This window comes from Rutilus rutilus (genome assembly GCF_951802725.1).
Source record: "Rutilus rutilus genome assembly, chromosome: 1".
NCBI lineage: Eukaryota > Metazoa > Chordata > Actinopteri > Cypriniformes > Leuciscidae > Rutilus > Rutilus rutilus.
Genome location: NC_140209.1, coordinates 14,345,886 through 14,371,806, shown reverse-complemented (window position 1 = coordinate 14,371,806; position 25,921 = coordinate 14,345,886). Strand labels below are relative to the sequence as shown.

The following is a 25,921-nucleotide window of genomic DNA, read 5'->3' as shown; positions in this document are numbered from 1 at the left end:
ATGTGTAGTTATCTTCTAGTCATTGATTAGCATATTCTGGCATGATAATCTATAAATCACGTTCCCGGGGGCGGGGTTTATGTAAATTCTCGGGTTGGTGATGTCACTTACCTGGGAGAAATGTTGTGTAGTCCCTACCAGCCGTTTGTTGTAGTCCTTAAAAAGCCATTTCTTAAAAGAAAATATTTCCCTTTACTTTGAACTTTGAGCGTTGTAACTTTGCAGATGTTGTTTATGCTCAAACAGCAACATTACACACTGACTAAAGTTTAAAAAGTGAAATCATAATCAACCACCCCTTTAAGAGATTTTTATTCTAAATATGGCGTCTCCATCACTCGTTTCTAATGCAATACTTCAAACTTCATAAAAACAAGGTGATGGAAACATAGCTAATGAAAGGATATATTTTTGTATTGATTTGTGTGGAACTGTTCATTCAAAGCACTTTGTTCAGTGTCAAACATAATACTTCTTTATGGACTTGGTTGGTTTCTGGACGCCACTGTACAGTTCAGCTCACTTTCTGATCCAGAGCTTTTCAAAGTCAACACAGTTTTACACCAGAGATCTTTCTGATCGCTTCTTCAGCTGTATCATAGAGTCAGGACTAAACACTCAGTTGATGATATCAGAGGAAGTAACCAACCAGAGGAGGAGCTGATGATGTTTAAAGGAAGAGCTGTAACTATATATAATGAAGAGAAAGACTGACAGAAACACAAAATGGCTGATATGTGTGATCTGTGTCTGCTGGGACTGATCATTCTCTCTTCACTTCTCACAGGTAAAGAAATCTGTATTTTCTCTAAAGACATTTAGTGGAATTAGTCTGGAAAGAGTTCATTTGAACATGCTCAGTTTACTCTTGCACACATTCACGTTGTGATCTCACAGATCATACTGTATTATTCCTGATACTGGACATAGTGTCACTCAAACATCTGATGATGAAGAATTATCTTCATATTAAGAGTGTGTCAGTGATTTGAACAGCTCTCTGATAAAGACTAATAGTTTAATACTAATGATAATTCAAAGCATGAACGATGGAGTCATTATGGATTCACGCATGAATAGCGGCAGCCTTAACTACATGTTAGTACATGTTTGATAGTTAATGCATTCATTAACATTTATGGATAAACCAAATCAAACTGCCTCTTTAAGAAGGAATAAGAAGTACCCTGACTGCACCTCCGTTCTCTGACTTCTGGAAAAGTCACACAACAACTGAACTGGGCTGCATACTTGTTGTATCTCAAATATATTGAGATTAACAGAGGATTAGATGATGATGATTTATTGAAAATAATAGTTTGGTTTGCTGTCACCATTATGGTGATCAGTGTTTGCTTTAGTTGGGCAGTTTGACTCTTGATGTTTTAATGTTAGTTTTTCTCTGGCTGCTGGAACTGTGTGTTATGGCAAGAACAGTAAGAGAAAATGTGATCAGATCATGTCATCTTCTTGATGATGACGATAACGATATAATCATCATGTTGGGTTCTGATCAGCTGATCTCTTCTAGACTTTCAAATGTGTATTTAATTTCATATAATTGATTATAGTAATGTTTCTATAGGATGACATCCAAAAAATGTGTAATAAAAAAATTTGTATAAAAACACTAAATATTTTTAACTATTGTTTCACTTAGACACACTCAAACCGGTGACATGCTTCATGCCGCAATGCATTCTGGGAGCCACTGATTAGTTTTGTATGATGCACCCAGAATGCATTGCGGCATGAAGCACGTCACCGTTATTGAGATTCACACGTTGATTCTTGAGGTTTGTGTTTGTCTCGTTGGAGACTTTTAAAACTTATTGTGCACAGTTTTTGTTTTTATAATATTCCATATTTTCTGATTAAAACACTGGTGGAAGTGATGGGCAAATGAAGCTTTGGTGAAGCACTGAACCACAGTAACAGCGACCTCGCCTGGTGAAGTGCCAAGGCTGCATCTAAATGATCCCGGCTAGATAGTGGACAGGAGGCTTTAAGACAGCCTTTAAGATTTAGTCCCTTCGTGAAGTCAGACCGTCACATTATGATCAACAAGTAGCCAGCATACTTGATCACATTTTCTCTTGCTATAATAAACACTTATAGCAGCCAGAGAAAAACTTACATCAAATAGTCAAGGCCAAAGAGCCCAACTAAAGCACACACTGATCACCATAACGGTGACCAAACCAAACTATTATGTTCAAACAAACTTCGACATCTAAACCTCTTTTAAGAGGTTCAGTCCTGTGTCTGCTGGGAAACTTCCCGCTAAAACTTTATAAGAATGTTAGGGGATAATGTTCTATCAATGTTAGGACTAAACATGTTTAAAATGTTTTAGAGAGTGTTATCCTTCCTTTAGGAGAACATTCTGGTAACAAAAATAAAATGATCTACAGAAACCATTACAAGAACATAACAACATTGATAGAACAACAACATTTCTATCTGGGATGAGCTCATATTGTGGCCACAGAGAGTGCGCTGTGAGTTACACTTTTAAAGTTACACTTTTAGCTCACCGTGACTCACATTGATGATGTTGTGCCCACATGGTGAGATCACTGTTAGATTAAAGTGTTGACTGGGCAAGTAAAGTCATGACAAAATAATGCATTGAGAAATCATTTAATAAAATATGATTAAACATGCACTAGGAGAATATTTGTATTCCTTTACACAACCAGTACAAAGTTAATTGAAGCATATACAATTAAAAAACAATACAGTTAATTACTGTACATAACTTCCTGGAAAATTCCCAATTTAAAACTCATGCAAACATGACTATAATTATCAATTCGGTTTACCAAAGCAGTCAACATATATTAGATTAAAATGGCAGCATTACCGTATAACAACACAACTAACACGCCAAGAGCACCTATTCATGACAAATAATTAGAACGGTGCAAGATTATTTTCCCATTAATTTAATAGATCTATACTCTAATTAAACGTGGAAAATAGACTAATAACTACCACTAATAAATTAATAAATCTAAACCGTTTTCTGATTTTAATTATTCATAAATATTTAGTCATAACTTTTTTTCCTGGAACTACAATATGTCGGGTTTGTTTCTGGTGAGACACTTATAGCTAAAAAAAAAAAAAACAATTTTCAGTGTTTACAGAACACTAGAAGCACACGATATATATTTATATATATTTTTTCATTTTTAAATTTTTTTTAACCAGAGCTTGTTCAGTGATTTGTTTAGTCAATCTGTTACTAATAATCTTCAATAATATATATTTTGCGCCTCCTGCTGGAAAACATTATCATCACACATCAGGACTGAGAAACTTCACATGACAGTGTCAGAAACTGACAAACAGATCAAATGCAGCTACAGTTAGTACAGTCGCGTCTGAACGCGTTGTTGTCTTTGGAGCTCCATCGATTTGATTTATAAATCTTGATTTTATTCTTTAAACTTACAACAAACATTTTCTACTTTACCTCACTGAGAAGCACTACTGCTCAACCCTCATAGTTACAACGCGGACTGTTGAGCAGACGCGTCTCAAGCCTATTAGTGATCCAACGCTGGATACTCCTATAGGTTACGTCCGTGGATCACGGCTGAACGCGTCTTCTCAACACTCACTTACAAACATTTTTTGCTTGTCGTGCGTCTACTCTACACCCGTACCACTAAAAAGACGGATTAAATCTAAGACTTCAATCATAAATTACAACGCGGACTGTTGAGCAGACGCGTCTCAAGCCTATTAGTGATCCAACGCTGGATACTCCTATAGGTTACGTTCGTGGATCACGGCTGAACGCGTCTTCTCAACACTCACTTACAAACATTTTTCGCCTATCGTGCGTCTACTCTACACCCGTACCACTAAAAAGACGGATTATATCTAAGACTTCAGTCATAAATTAGTATTAATATTTATAGCATCACTGGTAGCTTCGTTGCTAACTTACTGTCCATCTGTTAAAATGGCGAATATATCAGATGTAAGTAGTCTACCTTTTGGTGCAGGTGAGGACACATTTGATCTGCACGCACTGCAGTCTGAGCTGGAAGCTGTTGAGAAACAGATCCACGGCCTTTTATTGAGACAAGCCGAGCTGATAGACCGGCGGTTAGCTCTTGAAACATCACGCGCCGATGCACACAAATCAGAGATTAACGTTACTAACCCGCTGACTCCGACTTCGTCTACTCCGTGCGTTTCTCAACATAGGTCCCGAGCGCCGAGGTCGCGATCAGCCATGGTCTCGTTCACTCCGGCTCCAACACGCCACCACGAAGCCTGGGTGGTTCCGCAGCGGAAGACGCGAGTCAGGTCTAGACCAAGACTCTCTCCGACCCTCCCGGTTTTCGAGTTATCCACACAAAACCGCTTCTCCCCTCTTCGCGAAACAGAACGCGATGCTGTGATCATCGGCGATTCCATCATTCGGCACGTACGCGCAACGTTAGGTAAAAGTAAGGTGCACAGTCAATGCTTTCCTGGTGCTCGTGTTTCTGAAATCGCTACTCACGTTCCCGAGATTCTGAACGGTGACGAGCGCGTCGAAACTGTTGTCCTGCACGCGGGAGTGAACGACATCAGGATGCGCCAGACGGAGATTCTGAAGAAAGACTTCAGGAATCTGATCGATACGGTACGCAGCACATCGCCTGAAACAACGATCATAGTGTCAGGACCGCTTCCCACGTACCGACTAGGACATGAAAAGTTTAGCAGATTATTTGCGCTAAATGAATGGTTAATGTCATGGTGCAATGAGCAGAAACTGCTCTTTGTAAATAATTGGAATCTGTTTTGGGAGCGTCCTAGGCTTTTCCGTGCCGATGGCTTACACCCAAGCAGATTCGGAGCAGATCTTCTGTCGGATAACATCTCCAAAGTGTTAAATACCTTTTGACTAGTAACCAAAAGTCCAAATCATAGTCTCTGCTGCACCAATTTAACTGATATAAATACTAGTGTAGAATATTGCATAGAAACCGTGTCTATTCCTCGTTTAGTGAGATCAAATAATAAATCTACTGCAGGATCTAGGAAAAATCTAATTGTTATTAAAACAGAAAATGTTGCTATTAGTGAACAAAAACATTGTCTAAAGCTAGGTCTTTTAAACATTAGATCATTCACACCTAAGGCAGTTATTGTAAATGAAATAGTCACAGATAATAGCTTCGATGTAATTTTCCTTACTGAAACCTGGCTTAAACCAAATGATTATTTCGGTCTAAATGAGTCTGCTCCTCCTGGATACTCCTATAAGCATGAGCCCCGTCTGATTGGTCGTGGCGGTGGTGTTGCGACAATCTATAGAGATATTCTCAATGTTACTCAGAAAGTGGGTTATAAGTTTATTTCGTTTGAAGTACTTGTACTAAATGTTACGCTCTTAGATGTTAGAAAAACATCCCTATTATCTCTAGCCTTGGCTACCGTATATAGACCGCCTGGGCCTTACGCTGATTTCCTAAAAGAGTTTGCAGATTTTCTCTCAGACCTATTAGTCAATGTCGATAAAGCATTAATTGTTGGAGATTTTAACATACACGTAGATAATCCAAATGATGCGTTAGGGGCTGCGTTTACAGATTTATTAAATTCATTTGGGGTCAAGCAAAACGTCACCGGACCAACTCATCGTCTTAATCATACACTCGATTTAATTATATCACATGGAACCGATCCAACCGATATAGATATTATACCGCAAAGTGATGAAGTCACTGACCATTACATGGTAACTTGCATATTACGTACTGCTGTAATATGTCATGCGGCACCGCGTTATCAACCAGGCAGAACAATCCTTCCATCCACCATAGATAATTTCTCAAATTGCTTATCTGATCTGTCTCAGCTGCAACCTGAACCCAAACAAACAGATGAACTAGAAGAACTAACTAGCACTATGAGCACTATTCTCTCTAGAACATTGGATGTTGTTGCACCTATTAGATTAAAAAAGGTCAGAGAGAAAATTAAAGCACCGTGGTACAACAATACTACGCATGTTCTAAAGAGAGAAACCCGTATTTTAGAGCGTAAATGGAAACAAACTAATTTAGAGGTCTTTAGAATCACGTGGAAAGACAGTATGTCACGTTATAAAAAGGCCCTAAAAGCAGCCAGGGCTGAGCACCTCCGCAAACTAATAGAAAATAACCAAAATAATCCAAGGTTTTTATTTAACACCGTGGCTAGACTAACAAATAAACAGACATCACCCGAACAAAATATCCCGTTACAGTTTAGTAGTAATGATTTCATGAAATTTTTCACTGAGAAAATAGAAAACATCAGAACCACAATTGTAAACGTTCAATCCTCAATCGCACCTTATAATTCAGCCTCGATTACCCCTCAAGAACAATTACAGTACTTTACAACTATAGAACAAAAAGAGTTAAATAAACTTATCACTTCCTCTAAAACAACAACATGTTTATTAGATCCGATACCAACTAAACTACTGAAAGAAGTGTTACCTGTAGTGGAAGAGCCTCTCCTCAATATTATTAACTCGTCTTTATCTTTAGGTCATGTTCCAAGAACATTTAAACTGGCAGTTATAAAACCTCTCATTAAGAAACCACAATTAGATCATAATAACCTAGCAAATTATAAACCCATTTCAAATCTTCCATTTATGTCTAAAATATTAGAAAAAGTGGTGTCCGCTCAATTGTGTTCTTTCTTGCAAGAAAATGATATCTATGAAAAGTTTCAGTCAGGATTCAGGCCGCACCATAGCACTGAAACTGCGCTCGTTAAAATCACAAATGATTTACTTTTAGCTTCTGACCAAGGCTGTATCTCAATACTAGTTTTACTTGATCTTAGTGCTGCGTTCGATACTATAGATCACACAATACTCTTAGATCGACTACAAAATTATACTGGTGTTCAAGGACAAGCATTAAGCTGGTTCAGATCATACTTATCTGACCGCTACCATTTTGTCTATTTAAATGGAGAAAAATCGATCATAACTCCAGTAAACTATGGAGTGCCGCAGGGATCTGTGTTAGGCCCTCTATTATTCTCAGTATGATGCCACTTGGAAATATTATAAGGAAACATGGAATTAGTTTCCATTGTTATGCTGATGACACTCAAATATATATTTCATCACGGCCAGATGAAAACGCTAAATTATCCAAATTGACAGAGTGTGTTAAAGATATAAAAGATTGGATGACGCGTAATTTTCTTTTATTAAATCCAGACAAAACAGAGGTACTACTTATCGGTTCAAAAAAACGCCAACAAAACCTCTCGCAATACAACTTTAATATAGTAGGATGTCCTGTTACTTTATCCTCTACAGCAGGGGTTTTCAAATTGGGTGAATGTGAGCCTCCCCTTAGAGTAGGTAAGGACAGCCGAGCCCCCCCTTCCCCAAAATCCGGTCCGCCTGCCCTAACCCACACACGCCTCGGTAGTAAATGCCATCTTCTGTGTGTTCCAGGTAATGATGAGTTTCAGTAACAACTGATAAAATGTAAATATTTTTTAATATTGTATTTTATTTCCAATTTTTTTTTTTTTTTTTAAGAAGTGCATTCATAAATGATTCTTTGCAACAGCAAATAACTTCCAACTTTTATGCAGGCCTAATTGAGGCTACTTTTAAAAATCACAGAACATTAGTAGGCCTAACCATAAGTCAACAAAACATGCTTAACGTGTAAATGTTAAAAGTGTGAAACTTGTGTCTGGGCCTTAAAGGGATAGTTCACTTTAAAATGAAAATTCTATCATCATTTACTCACCCTCAAGTTGTTTCAAACCTGTATGAATTTCTTTCTTCTGCTGGACACAAAGCAAGATATTTTGAAGAATGTCAGTAACCAAACAGTTAACTGGTCCCATTGACCTCCACAGTAAGAAAAAAAAATAAAAACTATGGAGGTCAATGGGACCAGTTAACTGTTTGGTTACTGACATTCTTCAAAATATCTTGCTTTGTGTTCAGCAGAAGAAAGAAATTCATACAAGTTTGAAGCAACTTGAGGGTGAGTAGCCTATGATGACAGAATTTTCATTTTAAAGTGAACTATCTCTTTAAGCGCACATTTGAATGCACATCGTCTCGAACAAAATCAGCACAATGGACAGCTCTCTGATCAATGAACGACAACGCTTTTTGTTCACGGAATGCATAATAACACATAACAGTCAACTGCATTGAAGGCATGTTATCAGATCAAACAGATTTGCATTACATTTTTTTTTTTTTTCAGCCACATAAAATTTCAGATTTAAACAGCGAACAAAATGCACCATTCACGTCATTTGCACGTGTCATTCACGTCATTTGAATTTTGAATTTAACCGCCCATATCAGTGGGAACAATGAGGACGCGCTTTTGATGCGCAGAGGTGTTCGATGCGGGGCTGCACTGCGGAGAGAAATAAACGCAAGTCGTCCTCCACCTGCAGCCTTGATCTGTATTTGTTTTTAATCATGGTCAGAGCGGAAAACCCACACTCACACAAGTAAGTGGAGGTGAAGGGGATTAGGACTTTCATAGCCTTAGTGGAGATCTGGCGGAACTCGCTCTCCACAGACAACCAGAAACGCGTGATCGGCATTTCTACCAGTCTCTGCTTCAAGTCCACATTCGAGCTGAGATCGATCAGGGCCTCCTCCTCCTGCAGGCTCAGTCCATCACTGGGTGTGGCGGGGAAAGAGAACGGATTTCTCACCCACTGATTTCCCATTGCGTCCTCTCCAAAATACTCGCCAAACTGTTCACGCAACCCATTTAAATGCGCAATGATGACCGGTTGGACAGAATTAAGAGGCAGCCCTGTCTTCTCCGCAACATCCTCCAGGGTTGGGAACATTTCCACAGAACCTCGTTCAACACGAGCACACCACAAGTTCAGTTTTTTCCTGAACCCAGACACTTGGTCGTGTGCCGAAAAGACGTGGCACTCTTTGCCCTGGAGAGAGGTGTTGAGGGAGTTGATCCTATCAAAGATGTCAGAGAGATAGGCCAACATAGCAAGCCAGTTCATGTCTGCCAGATGTTTTGCCAGTGGGGAGTTCATCTCGGTGAGGAAGAGGAGGACTTCTTCGCGCAAATCGCACAGCCTGGTGAGGACTTTGCCCCGAGAGAGCCACCTGACCTCGGAGTGCAGGAGCAGCTGCTGGAAGTTAGCGCCCATCTCATTGCAGAGAATTGAGAATAGACGGGCGTTTAAGGCACGCGATTTAATTATGTTTACAATTTTGACAGCCTCATCAAGAACTGCACGCAATTCTTGGGGCATCCTTTTTGTTGCTAAAGCCTGACGATGGATAATGCAGTGCTTCCAGACAGCCGCAGGGGCAAGTGCCTGCACCTGTTTTACGAGACCGCTGTGACGGCCAGTCATGCCCCATCAGTGCATATCCCACAGCACCGGCCCCAGTCAAGGCAATTAGACTGGTAAAAGTTATTCAAGGCCTTGAAAAGTTCGTCAGCTGTTGTGCGGGCAGGTAGAGGAACGCAAAAAAAAAAATTCTTCCTGCACACTGAGGTCTTTGATAAAGCGAACGTAGACCATCAGTTGAGCACAGTGTGCGACGTCAGTGGACTCATCCAGCTGAATGGCGTGAAAGGGGCTTTCACGAACACAGTCCAGGACCTGCTCTTTGATATCACAAGCCATGTCTGATATTCGTCGCTGGATGGTATTGTCAGAAATAGGGATCGCGTCAAGTTTAGCAGCAGCTGCTTCTCCCAGCATCACTGAACACATATCTCTAGCTGCAGGGAGTAGCAATGTTTCGCCGATGTTATGGGGTTTGCCTGCCTTCGCTATACGTAGCGCGACACGATACGATGCTTCTGTCGCCTTTATGTTAACAGTGCCAAATGACTGTATTATTGTTTTTTGTGACTGCAAATCATCACGCTTCCTCTCAAAAAACTCAACGGGCTTGTTCACTAAATTTGTGTGCTTGGTTTCAATGTGACGCCGAAGTTTGCATGGTCTCATGCTATCATTTGCCAGCACCTCCTTGCAGACCACACACTGTGGCAGAGGTGCGGCCTCGGACCCCGACCAGGTGAATCCTAACTTCAAGTATTCAGGATCATATTTCCTACGTTTTTTGCTGGGTCCTGTCGCCTCCCTTAATGCTGACTTCTGTTGAATTGGGACAAGGAAACGATGCATTTTTTAAAGCTAATACACGCAGAGTTACAGATATCAATAGAGCTGTATGAATTCACAACTATCCCGAAATCCTTTCAAATGATCACTATGGCAACGTAGAACAACAAGCCTATAACAAACTTCCGGTTTGCGTTGGCCTGAATTGACCGTTCGCAAAAGCAAAAGCCACGCCCCCTAGTTATTGTTACTACGCCCGTCAAACAATTGAGAACCAGACACATAGCTATGGCTGGGTTGAGCTCCATACCGGTATAAATGATTGGTTTTGGAGTAATGCAGCAGACATATCCTCCAGGGCACGACAGAAAGGGCTGCAATATGCAGTGGAGGGATATGTTAAAATGTTAAAATAAGCAAAGACGGGAATATTACAACAATCAAGGCCAGTGCTTGAAGTGGGGGAAAAAAGGTGCCGATAGGCTAACTGTTACTCTCTTGCATTGGCAAATCATGACATTTGAGATTAATACAGTGAAAAACAAAACTTGAAGATATTGCTGGTACAGCAACAATTTATTGTTATTTATTAACAATATAAATGTATTTAAACAAGTCGTGTGTGCGTGTGTGTGTGCTTGTGCAAACGGAACTCCTCCAAGTCTGCAAGTCCAAAAATACATTTAGGCTATGGTGAGTTTACTTCATTTTATTTTATTAAATGCATTTATGGTGAGATAGATTATTATATTTTCATGTCAATCTGTGTTCATTTTGACCACATATTCATGTCAATCTGTGTTCATATTCAACCTAATAAAAAAATAATATAGCCTACTGTTATATACTATCTGTGCGTACACATAATATAGATTTTAATAGCTTGATGCTCTTTAAATATTTTGTTGCATTGTTAAATGTTTCGGTGCATAGGACAGACCTATCCGCGATCGCTCTCCATGGTTCTGACCTAAGAAGAGCGCTTTGGAATCTCCATTACGCATCATATGCATCATACCTGGGCTGCATTTTCCGATAACATTGTCTCTTAGCGCGCTACGAAGACTCTTAAGGTATAACTTAACTAAAGGTATACTACCACTAAAGGTATATCATTGCTAGGCGTCTTCAGGGCTATCATCCACTCGCAAGGCAGAGGCGCTGAAAGGCAGAGGCGCTGGCGCCCTCCTAGCAACGACGCTGTTTTTGGTAAAACATGATTTTGACGACTTCATTAAGTTTTGTTTTATATAAAACTCTTTTTAAAAGATTTTCGTTTTGTATAAATTGTATCTTAATTTTGATCAATGTTTTATCAATAAATTGCCCGTATTTAATAAATAAGAAGCAAATATATAGCAGACAATGTAATAAGATGCAGGCACGATCACTTGCATTGCATGTGAACTGGAGGGCGCCGAAACTCAGCTTGTGCCTCACAGATTTGAGAAATATAGGCTATCTATTACAGAAAGCTTGAAATGTCTACTTTTAAACGAAAATATTCAACATATATTCCCCCCCTAGTTCCTACGTCTATGGCCCAATGACGCAACGATGAGTATTTACTACTTTTAAAAAATGCGGGTCAGGAAGCGGGTCGGGTACAATATTTTCTTTTTCTTTTTTTGCGGTCCGAGTTGCGGGCGGGTTAGTTGAAAACGTCGGCCGGGTGCGGGTTGTTTATACATTGACCCGCGCACAGTGGTGGAGGAAGTACTGAATCTCAGTACTTAAGTAAAAGTACAAATAACCAGAGACATATTTACTTTAGTAAAAGTAAAAGTACCACAATGAAAACCCTACTTAAGTAAAAAAGTACCTGATTTTAAATGTACTTTAAGTATTAAAAGTAAAAGTACTTTCATAACAATTTATTCTCTTAATATCTATATTCTAATAATTAGGGCTGTAACAATATGCAATATGAAACCGAAATCGCGACACTCGGATCCACAAACCTGTGTCGCGGTGTGAGTGTGAGAAGGCAGAATCGCGACACACCCCTTATTTGAAGTTAACAATACGCAGACCTGGATAAATTCTTTAAAATTGGGCAATCCCAGCGTTATGGTCGTGACAATTGCAGTAAAAACTTGAAATGTAAATTCTCAAATACCAATTGAAACTGTTTTAGAGTCTACAGTAAAAGACCTGGGTGTTATACTCGATTGCAACCTGTCTTTCAAAAATCATATTTCATATGTTACAAAAACCGCCTTTTTCCACCTTAGAAACATTGCTAAGCTACGTAATATGCTATCAGTTTCTGATGCAGAAAAGTTAGTTCATGCATTCATGACCTCGAGACTAGATTACTGTAATGCTTTATTAGCTGGTTGTCCTGCATCCTCAATTAACAAGCTACAGTTAGTCCAGAATGCCGCCACTAGAGTTCTTACTAGATCAAGAAAATATGATCATATAACACCGATTTTATCATTACTGCATTGGTTACCTATAAAGTTCCGTATTTATTACAAGGTATTGCTACTTACTTATAAAGCCCTAAACGGTTTAGCTCCAGTCTATTTAACGGATCTTCTATCGCCCTATAATCCATCGCGCTCTTTAAGATCACTAAATTCAAGGCTTTTGGTCATACCTAGAATATCCAGAACCACCAAAGGAGGGAGAGCATTTTCACATTTAGCTCCAAAACTCTGGAATAGTCTTCCTGATACTGTTCGTTGCTCAGACTCGCTCTCTCCAGTTTAAAACTAGATTAAAGTCGCATCTCTTCAGCCAGGCATTCATATAATATTTTTAATCTTACAGTTCAAATTACAATCCGGCCTCTAGTTAATAAACGCCAGAGGAGAACTGGCCCCCGACTGAGCCTGGGTTCTCCCAAGGTTTTTTTTTCTCCATTGGGTCACCTGATGGAGTTTTAGGACACCATTAGGTCACTTGATGGAGTTTTTCGGTTCCTTGCCACTGTTGCCTTTGGCTTGCTCAGTTGGGGATATTCTGGGGATATCTAATTTGATTTTATCAATAAATTCCACTAGAAACAAACCTTGTTGTATTATTTTAATTTAATACTGTGAAGCTGCTTTGATACAATCTGTATTGTGAAAAGCGCTATACAAATATACTTGACTTGACTTATTGGTTTTAATTATTAATTTAATTAATTAATTTATTTATTTTAGTTGTTGTATGCCATTTTTTTAATTTTATTTTTATTAAGCAAACAATACAATACTGATAAGTACATAAAGATAACAAGTTAAACCAAATACATACACAGCAAAAACTCCAGTGTTAAATTAACACTCCTGGGAGTGTATATGAGTCCACACTCAAGAGTGTAAAGTGTTAAAATATGAGTATTAAATTAACACTCAAGAGTGTTAAAGTTAATGAGCTAATTAAGTGATTAATTTAGTAATGATTGATCATTATTGAAGACACCTGATGTTAACAAGCCGAATCACTGAAGGAGAAAATCACAAATTGTAAGCCACCGTTATGGTGATGGGTGTTTGCTTTAGTCGGGCTCTTGACCCTTATACATTTACTTTAGATTTTGTTTGGCTGTTGTATTTTATAACTGCCCGATGAACAAAGAGAAAAAGTGATCTGATGGTGTTGGTTATATTATGACAATCATCATTTGAACTTGATCACTGAACTCATTAAGATCCTTATTTCTGACTTAGATTAATGTTGTTGATTACAGCATAACTGTGAATCTGCATAAATATCCAGAATTTTAGATATAATACAAAAGATTTCTTAAAAGTTGTTTAAAAAAAAAAAAAAATCATTATTTTAGGCACACACAGACATCAAGATTCAGTCTATATGCATCTCAACAATGGTGACGAGCAGAATATTCAATTAGGAAAAGTAAATTACACAGACAATTCAGATCATAATTTATTCATACCGCAATGCATGATGGGAGCCATTAATGAGTTGTGATTGGTGGCAGCGACTGCAACATGCTTTATTATTGTCACCATTGTTGAGATTCACAGGCTGATTATTGATGTCTGTGTTTCTAAATAAATTCATTTGAAAGTCTTTTGATCCGAACAATGGTTATGAAATATTTTCGGATTATATGAAAAATACTGAAAATCATGTGCTGTAGAATCACAGAGCTGCTGTAACTAACAAGTTAAGCCATCTCAATAAGTTTTGTTTTACAGATCACAACATGATTATGTCAAAACATAACCAACACCATCAGATCACATTGTCTCTTTGTTCATCTGACTGTATATCAATAACAGCAGACAAGCAAAATTTAAAGTAAACATATAAGTGTCAAGAGCCCAACTAAAGCAAACACCCATCACCTTAATGGTAACTAATTAATTAGTGATTTCCTCCTTCAGTGATTCTGCTTGTTAACATCAGGTGTCTTCAATAATGCTCAATCATCACTAAATTAATCACTTAATTATCTCATTAACTTTAACACTCTTGAGTGTTAATTTAACACTCATATTTTAACACTTTACACTTTTGAGTGTGGACTCATATACACTCCCAGGAGTGTTAATTTAACACTGGAGTTTTTGCTGTGTACATATATATAATGTTGAAAAAGCAAGTATCAGACAAATACGACAAGAGAAAATTACGGAGAGCAAGAAAAGAATGCATAATACGAAAGAAAACCAATGGGTAAACAAATAAACAAACATGCAAAAACAACCTAATACATAAAGCAATATGGATGAACATACATATCTCCACATACACACATATATACACATATACATACACACATACATACATACTTACATGCATACATACAAACATACACATCTACATATATATATATATATATATATATATATATATATATATATATACATAGACACCTTGCACGTCTCTCCTTCCAGAATGTGTTTTTGTAAAGTAGTGCTTGTGTGATGTTATTGCTATCATTTATTGTAAAAAAAAAATATATATGCAAGGACGAAGGGATATAGATGGGGACAGATAGAAGAGAAAAGTAGAAAAGAAGAGATGGAAGTGAAAATGGGGGGAATGGGAACACTGTAAAAAATTAATCATGAGTCTTGTAATTTTCATTAAAAAAAATGAGGTGATCATTAAAAATATTATGTATATTTTATTAAGAAAATTGTGGTTAGGGTTTTATTGAAAATATTGAGAAAATTTCACTAATAACACCAAGATATGCATTTTCCTATTTTTTTTAAGGAAACATACACAATTTTAAGGCTTGAATTGAGGAACTGATAAACCTCATAAAATTAAGGAAAATGGGCTACCTATTTATTTTAAGAGAATTAGCTCATTTAAACGGTTTTATTTAGAGACACCATTGTTTGTTCCCAGCATGCTTTGCACATGGCTGGAAATGGAGAGTAAATCTTGAAATTAAGTGTTATTTCATGTGTTTTTGAGTAAAGGGAAACATCTGTTAATGTTTAATGTTCAGGTATGTTTGACATTTGAAAGAGTTTCTATTATGTTAAAGTTTTGATCGTTACCATTGTGCAGAAGAGTAGGGCTTATGGTTAGGTTGTGAATAACTGCATTTATTTAATATTATGAAGCATATTGTTATATACATGTAGCAATAATTCTGCTAATGATCATGCAGTAATAAGATTGGTTCTGTGCTGTTCTAGCAGTATAAGGAAATTTTATAAGACAATATATCTCAAAGTTAAATATAAACAGGTCATATCCATTCACTTAACTTCACACAATTTTGAGAATAAAAAATACTTAAAATAAAAAAGCACATTTTCACAAAAAAATTGTGTGTCATAGACTAAATAAATTAGGGCATTTTACATGATTTATTCAGGTAGATTCCATGAATGAAATCAAGCTTTAACTACTCAAAAATATTATGTGTAATATTGTTACCATAATTTTTTTAAGTAAATAGCAGTAACATTTTTTACAGTGAAGCTATTGCCTGGTTGAATCGATTTATTTCTGTATTGTGCACATTCCACTCTATCCTGCATCTTGCATGGGTTCACCAAGACACAAAAAATCTCTTTATCATTGTGTTTTTCATCGTTACTTTCAGCAATTCCACGTTTCCCAAAAAATGCACTTAACATGAACGCGCGAGAACGCGCTCTACGTGCTACTTAAGAGTCGCTGTCCATTCGCGAAGTGCTGAAATATAACCTTATATGGAATCGTATTCTAATAATTGTCATATGTTGTGGATTAGCAATCAAGACAAGTCTAAAGACGCCCTACAGGCGGAGGCACTGACAAAATGGCAAAAAAAAATAAAAATCCCCGCGGATCGGGTCCCGCGTCCGTTGAGGCGGCGCGGCGGCTTAGATCGTGGGGATCGCAAAAGGATCTTGCGGATGAGAACGAGACTGCCGAGGCACTTTCTCGTTCATCATCCGAAGATTCTGTGGCGCCCGTTCGCGGTGCAGAAGCCCGCGCTGCGGCTTCTTCTGCCCACGACGAGTGCCCGGTGCTCGAGCTATCTGCTTCTGAGGAAGTGGATGTGCTCAGCATCGAGGGCGGGGAACATGAGTCATACTCGCCGGCTCATGTTCCCGCTTATGAGGAGTTAATAGAGATTGTAACGCGTGCTGTGGCCAGACTCAACATCAGCTGGCCACAAAATAAGCAGGATGATCCTTGTCAAAGTAAACTAGACGAGAGATTCCTGCAGCACAGTTCACAACCTCAGCGCCGGGGTTTACCATTTTTCCCAGATCTGCATAAAGAGATCTCAAGATCGTGGGAAAAACCACACTCGTCTCGCATCTCATCACCAACATCATGTGATTATAGTAATGTGGTGGGTGCGAGAGAGTTAGGTTATGGCAAGATGCCGCAAATGGAGGAAGCTCTTGCGAGTTATCTTTCTCCTGAAGCGGCATCTTCGCTTAAAGCCCCGGCGCTGCCCAGCAAACCGTGCAGAGACACTTCTGGCGGCTGGTCGGGCTGGTACGTGCTTGCACTCAATGGCGATTTTGCAAGCGTACCAGGCCGACCTTCTTAAAGACCTAGATGAGGGCTAGGGACCGACTCCCGCTGATATTGCGGAACTGAGAAGAGCCACAGATTTGTCTCTCCGGGCCACTAAAGAGATGGCACGTGCTATTGGCCGCTCGATGGCAGCTATGGTGGCCACGGAGAGACATCTGTGGCTAAATTTTTTCGGGAATAAAAGAGCGAGACAAATCTTTTCTGCTGGACGCACCGCTATCGCCTTCTGGCCTGTTCGGCGACGCAGTCACTACTGTCGTCGACAGGTTTCAGGAGGCGAAAAAACAATCAGCGGCGTTCCAGCAGTTTCTCCCTCGCCGATCTAAATCCAGGTCTAGGAGGGCTGGTCCAAGTGGTCAGCCCCAGCCGTCAACTAGCTCCTCCTCCTATCGCCAGGAACAGAAAGAGAGTGTTTCCTCTAGAGCCCCTCCTGCGGGAGCTTGGCAACAGAGGAAGCGCTCTCACTCGAAGTCCTCTAGCCAGAAGGGCGACCTGAGGGACGTCATTCAGGCGAAGAGGGCTTCGGGAAAGAGGTCCTAACTGATGTGACAGGACCTCTGAGGGCTGCCCCTCCCGCAGTGAAGCAACCGAGGTTGTTTTCACAGCGGAGCCCTCTGGAAAAAGATGTTGTCCCGCCGTCCTGGACGCTTCGGGCCGCATCGATTTCCAGCGAACGCACACCGTGGCGTTCGCCCCAAAAGCTTGCAAAAGAGCACCGACTATGGTCACAAAATCTTTCTCGACTTTTTCCTGCCGGTCCTCCGTTTCAGGAGGTCGAGAACAGTGCTCGAAAAACACCCGAGGCCAGTCTCGAGAGGCTGGTTCCCTTAGTAGATTTTGTAGAAGAATGGCAACGCCTTCCGAATATATCTCTGTGGGTTCTGAATATAATAAATAATGGGTACAGACTGCAGTTCGGTCACCGACCTCCCAAGTTTGCTGGGGTGGTACCGACTGCAGTAGTTCCAGAACAGGCTCGGGTTATGGAACAAGAGGTACGGACTCTATTGGATAAAGGGGCCATAGAAAGTGTTCCCCTACCAGACAGGGAGTCCGGGTTTTACAGCCGGTACTTTATAGTTCCAAAGAAGGATGGCGGGCTGAGGCCAATTTTAGATTTGAGGCAGTTGAATCGTTCTCTGAGGAGATTCAGGTTCAAGATGCTCACTATTCCCATCATCGTGAATCAAATCAGATCCGAGGATTGGTTTGTCACGATAGATCTAAAAGACGCCTATTTTCATGTCTCCATCCTTCCATGTCACAGGAGGTTCCTGAGGTTCGCTTTTTAGGGCGAAGCGTACCAATATCGGGTTCTTCCATTTGGCCTAGCACTCTCTCCCCGCACGTTCACTAAGTGTATGGATGCAGCTCTGGCTCCACTGAGGCTTCAGGGCATCCGTATATTGAATTATATCGATGACTGGCTCATATTGGCCCAGTCTCGAGAAATGGCAGTTCGGCATCGAGATGTTGTCCTTGGCCACATTCAGAAATTGGGGTTGAGACTCAACACTAAGAAAAGTGTGTTAGAACCAGCTCAGAAAACTACTTTTCTGGGTGTGGTGTGGAATTCGGTTACGATGCAGGCACGTATGTCTCCCGCACGTATCGAATCCATCCTGACCATGGTGTCAGGGATAAAGCTAGGCCAGGCCATGACTGTAAAGCAATTTCAAAGACTATTGGGCCTCATGGCAGCGGCATCCAACATTATTCCTTTGGGCCTTCTTCATATGAGGCCCCTTCAGTGGTGGCTCAAAGCCAAGGGGTTTTCCTCCAAGGGGAATCCGTTCCGTATAATAAAGGTTACGCGCAGATGCCTTCGTTCCCTATTAATATGGAAGAAACCTTGGTTCTTGTCCCAAGGGCCAGTGTTAGGGGCGTCATGTCGCCGGAAAACCGTTTCGACAGACTCTTCCCTCACTGGCTGGGGCGCGGTCATGGACGGCCGCTTTGCTAGGGGTCTGTGGCAGGACCATCATCATTCTTGGCATATAAATTGCCTAGAAATGTTGGCTGTGTTCAGGGCTCTGAGGAGCTTCCTCCCAGACATCAAAGGTTACCACGTCTTGATACGTTCGGACAATACACCAGTGGTAGCTTATCTGAACCGACAAGGGGGACTCAGATCGCGCCCTCTATCCAGATTGGCGCATCAGATTATTTTATGGTCCCAAGGGAAAATATTATCTATAAGAGCAATATATGTCCCGGGGGTTCAGAATCAGGGAGCAGAAATCCTGTCGAGGCAGGGGCTGAGGCCCGGGGAATGGAGACTCCATCCAGAGGTGGTGGAGCTGATATGGCAGAGGTTTGGACCAATGGAAGTGGATCTGTTTGCGTCTCAAGGGACGTCCCACTGTCCACTTTGGTTCTCCCTCACTCATCCAGCCCCGCTGGGGTTGGATGCTATGGTACAGGCCTGGCCGAGGCTTCGCCTGTACGCTTTTCCCCCGATTGCTCTGCTCCCGGGAGTCCTGGAGAGGGTCTGTCAGGAGGGCATCAGTCTTCTTCTGGTAGCCCCGTTTTTGCCGGCCCGAGTATGGTTTTCGGACTTAATTTCACTCCTGATAGCTCCGCCATGGCAGATTCCTCTGAGGAGGGATCTGTTATCTCAGGCGGAGGGCACTATATTCCATCCTCGCCCAGAGCTGTGGAAATTGTGGGTCTGGCCTCTGAGGGGGCTCAGTACCTAGATGCTGTTCTATCATTTGGGGTGCACGGAACCATACTTATCTCTGGGGTTCCGTCTACTAGGAGATTATATGGCCTTAAGTGGAATGTTTTTCCACTTGGTATAGAGAACATGAGTTAGGCCCAGTTAACCGCCCAGTGGCTTCAGTTCTGGAGCTTCTTCAAGATCGTTCTCTGCGAATCTCTCCCTGTCCACATGGATGGTGCTTCTTCTTATAAAGATACTGGGAGATCTCCAAGCCCTGGCATTAGTACCAGCTTGCTTGGGGTTTACCCTCGGTGGAGTTATGGCCATCCTGCATCCGAGAACCAGCTATGTGCCTTAAGTGCAATCTAACATGGCTAGGTCCATGGTCCTGCAATCATGTCATCCTCCACCACATGTGTCAGCAGAAGAAGAGAGGTTCCTTGCTCTGCCAGTCAGAGTTCCGAGTATTTACCTTGAGAGGTCCTCTTCTTGGAGAAGGTCGGACTTACTGTACTGTGTTTTGGATCACCTAATAGGGGCTCCCGGCTAAACAAACCATAAGTAGGCCTACAAGGTGCACAATTTGCCTTCACCTTTGGCCGTAAGGGCTCATTCTACTAGAGGCATGGTGTCCTCTAGAGCCCTCCTCTCGGGAGTGCCCCTCCAGGAGATCTGTGGGGCAGCCGGTGGGCTACCCTGCACATTTTATCAGGTTTTATAGTCTGCACCTCCCTAGTACGCCTGGCGCACGTATGCTCTAGTCCTAGCTGAGTGTCTGAGATCAGTTTCACTCTAGGGCAGGCCTTTTTCGGTGCGTGGCCTAGTGGGCATTCGTTCCCCAAAGAGTCGTTTCCAACGACGCAGTTCGAGTTCCCTAACGAAAGGGAACGTCTCGGGTTACGGTTGTAACCCTTGTTCCGTGAGGAGGGAACGAGACACTGCGTCGTCTTGCCACGCCCCTCGATGCCTAGGAGCGGCTTGCTTCATCGCGAGGCTAATGTGTGTGTGTGCCAGCGTCACTTTTATGCATCCGGTTATGCCGTCACATGTTACGTCATGACACAACACCAATCAGGATTGGATTAGTTTCATTCATACTTCAGAGGCGCACGCTAAGGGAGCGTCCCCAAAGAGTCGTTTCCAACGACGCAGTGTCTCGTTCCCTCCTCAGGGAACAAGGGTTACAAACGTAACCCGAGACGTTTTCATCATCAATGTTTGATCCATAAAGGTTGGCAATAGTGATATTGTTATTATTAATGGTAGAATTTATGATAATATATCTGCCCTCTGTGTCAGTTATTGTTTTATTGATGGTAAATATTAGGTTCTGTCGTATTAAAATGGCTACTCCTCTCTTCTTTGAGTTATAAGATGAAAAGAAGATATGTGAAAACTGGGAGGTTTGAAGTTTCTTATGTTCAGATTCTATTAGATGGGTTTCTTGCAATAGACAAATGTCTGCATTTAATTTTTTTAAATGATTTAATATTTTGGATCTTTTAATCGGTGAGTTAATGCCTCGCACATTCCAACTAACAAATTTAATACCCTTTTTTATCTTTTTTTCTTTTAGGATAGACGATGTTGCACATTATCAATGTAATATCGTATTGTAGTTTGTATATTCCAGATAGTCTGACATAATCCAGATATTTGTGCAGATTTCCTTTATGTGATATGTTTAGTAAAAGGTGTGACAACATACAACATTTAACATATAACAAATACATTTTAGAAAGTGGATGGCATACACTGAAGTTGGTGAAAGACATGTTTATAGAATACGAGTTTTGGACATTACATTTTTATGCGTAGCTGATCGGCGACCTGATGATCCAGCGTTGTCAGATATTAAATCCAAGTGGTCTCGGAGTCTCTGCCATTTTTATTAAATATCAGACTTATTCTAGTTTTACTTGTAGATTTTATTCATTGTGTAGCATAAAATTACAAATATAACAAATTATATATAGCTAAATATAATTAGAAATAATTGTAATTATAATTAAAGATTTTGAGGATTAACGTCAAATAATATAAGATAAGTACAATATAAGAACAAGTGAGCAAAAAAAAGCATTTGTAAAATTCACAAATATATTGCATAGACAATTCTCATTATTACATTTCTGTACTAAGTGTTAATGTTTATAACATAAGTAAGGAACAAAAGTAAAACAGCATGTATTTATATCCTTAACATTTTGTATAAGATATTGGTAAACATGAGATAGTTTAAATCTGCCTAAATGCTACAAGAACAACATACACATATCAGAGGATCAGTGTGTTCAACTGTTATCTATTACATTCATTAGAGCATCAAAGGAAACAACAGAAAGAAAAAAAAAAGAAAAAACTATACAGTGGAAAATTTATAAAAAATTCTAAAAAAGGATTCAAAAATATATACATCCGTTCGCTTTTTTTTTTTTTTTTTTTTTTTTTTTTTAGGTCCTCAATATAATGCTTAAATAATATAATGTTAGGTTTATTATTGGTCCATTTCTGTTTGTGGTATTTTACATAATTATTAAGTTAATCTCCACATTTTGCTCAAAACTCTTATTTTTATTCAACAAAATTATATCTTTACCAGACATTTTATTTTGTGAATTTAAATATTAGATATTTCAATATCAATCCAAAATAATTACATTCATAAAATAAATGTTTTATGGATTCTTCTTCTAAATTACAAAAGACGCATTTAGTCTCCATGTCTGTAAAAACTCTTGAGCTCTTCTCTCTGGATAAATCAAATGAATGGCCTTATATGTAACATCTTTAACTTTATTTGAATTTGGTTTTGTTCTATATCTTACAGTAGGATAATGTTGAGATGTGCTGTGGATTAAATGTAGCCTTTATTCCCAAACGAACACATTTAAAACTGTTAAGCATTCGTATAGGCCTGATTGAACTCATGGTTAATGAGAGATCATTAAAAGGAAGAATATTATTATCCAAAACTGAAAGGTTGTGACGCTTAGTGTATTCAGCTCTTGCATTAGATGTTCCACAATCTGTCAAAAATAAAAGAGGTGAATACTATTTAGCTCAACTTAAAATATCTTCACTTTAGATGCTCTCGGCGTGTTAGTTGTGTTGCTACGGTAATGCTGGCATTTTACTCTAATATATGTTGACTGACGAGTCTTTAATGATGTCAATAAATAATAAAATAACTACAAATAACCTTTATCTTTTGTTTGTTTGTTTTGTTGTAGCCTACTGGTGGTGTAAAATAATATTCTCCTAGTGCATGTTTAATCATATTTTATTAAATGATTTGTTAATGCATTATTTTGTCATGACTTTACTTGAGAGGGCCCTAATCATGATCAAATTCACTGTTAACTACTTCCCAAACTCAGCTCATGATTGATCATAAACTTACTATCAAACACACAACGAGTGTTCAGCTCAGTGAAGTGATGTTGTGTGGTCAGAGAACAGAAGTACAGTATCATCACGACTGTGTCTGGATGGAGAGTGAACTACTGATCCCAGCAAACCTTCCCTGAGTTTTGCTCCTTCCTTTGGGAACTGTTCCACAAATATTCTTTGTGGGTTTTGAATTGTTATTTTGTATTTAGCTGTGCATAAGTCACAGTAGGGTGAGTTTGAAGGAAAGAGAGAAACACAGAACAGATAAAGAGCTTTTAAGGTCAGTTATTAGTGTATTTTCTACGGTTGAAGAGGAGGATCAACTAATCCTGTGCCGTCCAGTAATGTTTATGACAAAGCTGAAATCAAGAGTTCAAGATATGATGATATTACATTATTTACATTTGTTTCAGAGTCAGGGTATTTCTTATTCCTTCTGAAAGAGGCGTTTGATTTGGTTTATCCATAAATGTTAATGAATGCATTAACTATCAAACACCGGAAAAAGACTGTATGATTTGAATCTTCTGCTTGTTATGCTGGTATGGTTTGTTTTTTCATTTAATATCATAATGATCACTGAGATATACTGTGTTTCAGGTATCAGTGGAGTGGATGATGATCATGTGTTCATCAATTCTGGTAAAAATGTGCGTCTGTCCTGTAATAATGCTCTTTCTGACTGCAAATCAACTACATGGGCCTACTCTAACAGCTTCAGACATTCAGGGAGAGTTGAACTGATTACTGGAGGGATAAAGAAGAAAGACACAGAGAGACATGAGAGACTGAGTCTGGAGTCTGACTGCTCTCTGAACATCAAGAACGTCACAGAAGAAGATTATGGATCTTACATCTGCCAACAATATGTGAACGGACAACAACACCAACAAGGAACTGATGCACATGTTTTTCTACATGTTCTTCATGGTAAGTTTATGATTATGTGGTCAATTTAAAAAGGGCAGATTCTCCCTTTAAACTCAATGATGATTGAAGAGTCTGTGATTTGTGTCTTGTGTTCAGTTTCAGTGTCTCCATCATCATCATCATCTTCATCCTCACAGACTGAGATCAGTCCAGGCCGCTCTGTGACTCTCTCCTGTCAGTTGTATTCATATACTGGATACTCCTGTGATTATTGGGTTCGTTCTGGGGGTCTTGAGCTGTTGTGGGTGAATCAGGCTGGTGTTGATCTGAAGACAGACTCCAGATATCAGATATTATCATCATCAGATCAAGATCACTGTATCATCATCACTCTGACTACAACACTCCTGAATGAAGATAACAACAGAGAGTGGAGATGTCAACTTACTCACAGGAATCAACTCAAGACCTCAGTCAGATACACTGTCAAGTATTCAGGTGAGAAAACACTCTTTTCAGACAGATTTGTCAAAACTTTCACACACTGGCTCTACTCTTCCTGATGGCTTCATACGTTTGGCAATTGTAAAATATTAGAGGTCAAAGTCATAAACTGCATAAAAATCCTTATAATTCCCAATATTGACCTCCTAATGGGTCATACTAGGCTAAAATAGACTTTTCTGATTTATGCAATATTTCATGTATGACCCATGAGGGACGTCAATATTGGGAATTATAAGGATTTGTTTGCAGTTTGAGGAATTCTAAGGCTTAATAATGTCATTGATTCAGGAAAGCTGAAGGTTTATGGGAAGCAGCTCACTGTGTTTCACTCTCATATAAACCAGGAATAAATGATACAGTAACATCTCTCTTCTCAACTACTGCCACTGTAAGCTGTGATGATTGAACACAAACTGCATGTCATGATCAATATGAAAATATGATGTTAATGTCCTGTCAGTGAGTTTTGATACATATGACCGGTCTTGTTGTTATCTTTTTCACTTCGCCGCTCTCCGTCTCAGCAGCCGTATGTGTGTGCGTAACAGTTTACCAGTTACTCAAGTCCGTGCAAATGATGAGTTATACAAAGTATTCTGAGTATGCTGCTTTATTGGTCTCTCCGGCATGCATCCACATGACCCACAATGTTGCAATGAACACGAATACTCAGCGCATCTCTAATGAAAACAACAGAAATCAAGGAAAACATACATCTCCGCTCTATTCCATGCTATACACACGACCATGCGTGTTCCGGACTACTCTACCCATAATTCCCTCCCGCTCGTACTACAATTTACGTCCTTACGACATTAAAGGAACAGCTCCCTATTTCCCCTTTGTTCCACAACACTGTACAGTCTGTTGTCTAATGCAAAATAATCATAATATACAGTTAGTGTAACTCACGCCACTGCTATGATAAATTAGTCAAATTCATGATTTATTAAACACAACTCATCCCATATTTTGAAGATCTAAGCGCACGGTCTAAAAGTGTTGTCCTTATTCTCTTAATGAGTAATGGGTGTGTTTTGGGCGTAACGTGAAATAAACCAATCAGAGTCTCCTCTCCCATTCCCTTTAAAAGCCAGTTGCGGTTGCGGATTCGCTATTAACATGACTAAATTTGCAAGCGGAAATACTGAACGCTTCTCTAGCGAGGAAACTGATCTGCTCGTGTGTGAGTTTAAAGGTGTGTGTGTGTGTGTGTGTGTGTGTGTGTGTGTGTGTGTGTGTGGTTAAAGGGACAATCTACGGGACAAGCCGGATTCACCATTTCTTTATGTACACAATAATAATCTTTTACATTGTAATCGATTTATTTTTAATATTTGGCATGTTTGTGTGCTGCTGCACGTCCCTGTGTGTGTAATAAGCAGAGTGTGTGTAATAAGC

General features: G+C 39.7%; 1 protein-coding gene across 1 annotated transcript in view; it reads left to right on the top strand.

Annotated features, from left to right (window-relative positions):
* Positions 1-725: 725 nt before the first annotated feature.
* The window catches only part of LOC311288863 (uncharacterized protein), a 35,340-nt gene continuing 10,144 nt past the window's right edge, over positions 726-25,921 (top strand). The window contains exons 1-3 of the mRNA XM_084406487.1: positions 726-787; positions 23,744-24,073; positions 24,170-24,511. Coding sequence (XP_084262613.1) covers positions 727-787; positions 23,744-24,073; positions 24,170-24,511 — 733 coding nt within the window. The 5' untranslated portion in view covers position 726. The remainder of the gene's footprint in view (positions 788-23,743; positions 24,074-24,169; positions 24,512-25,921) is intronic.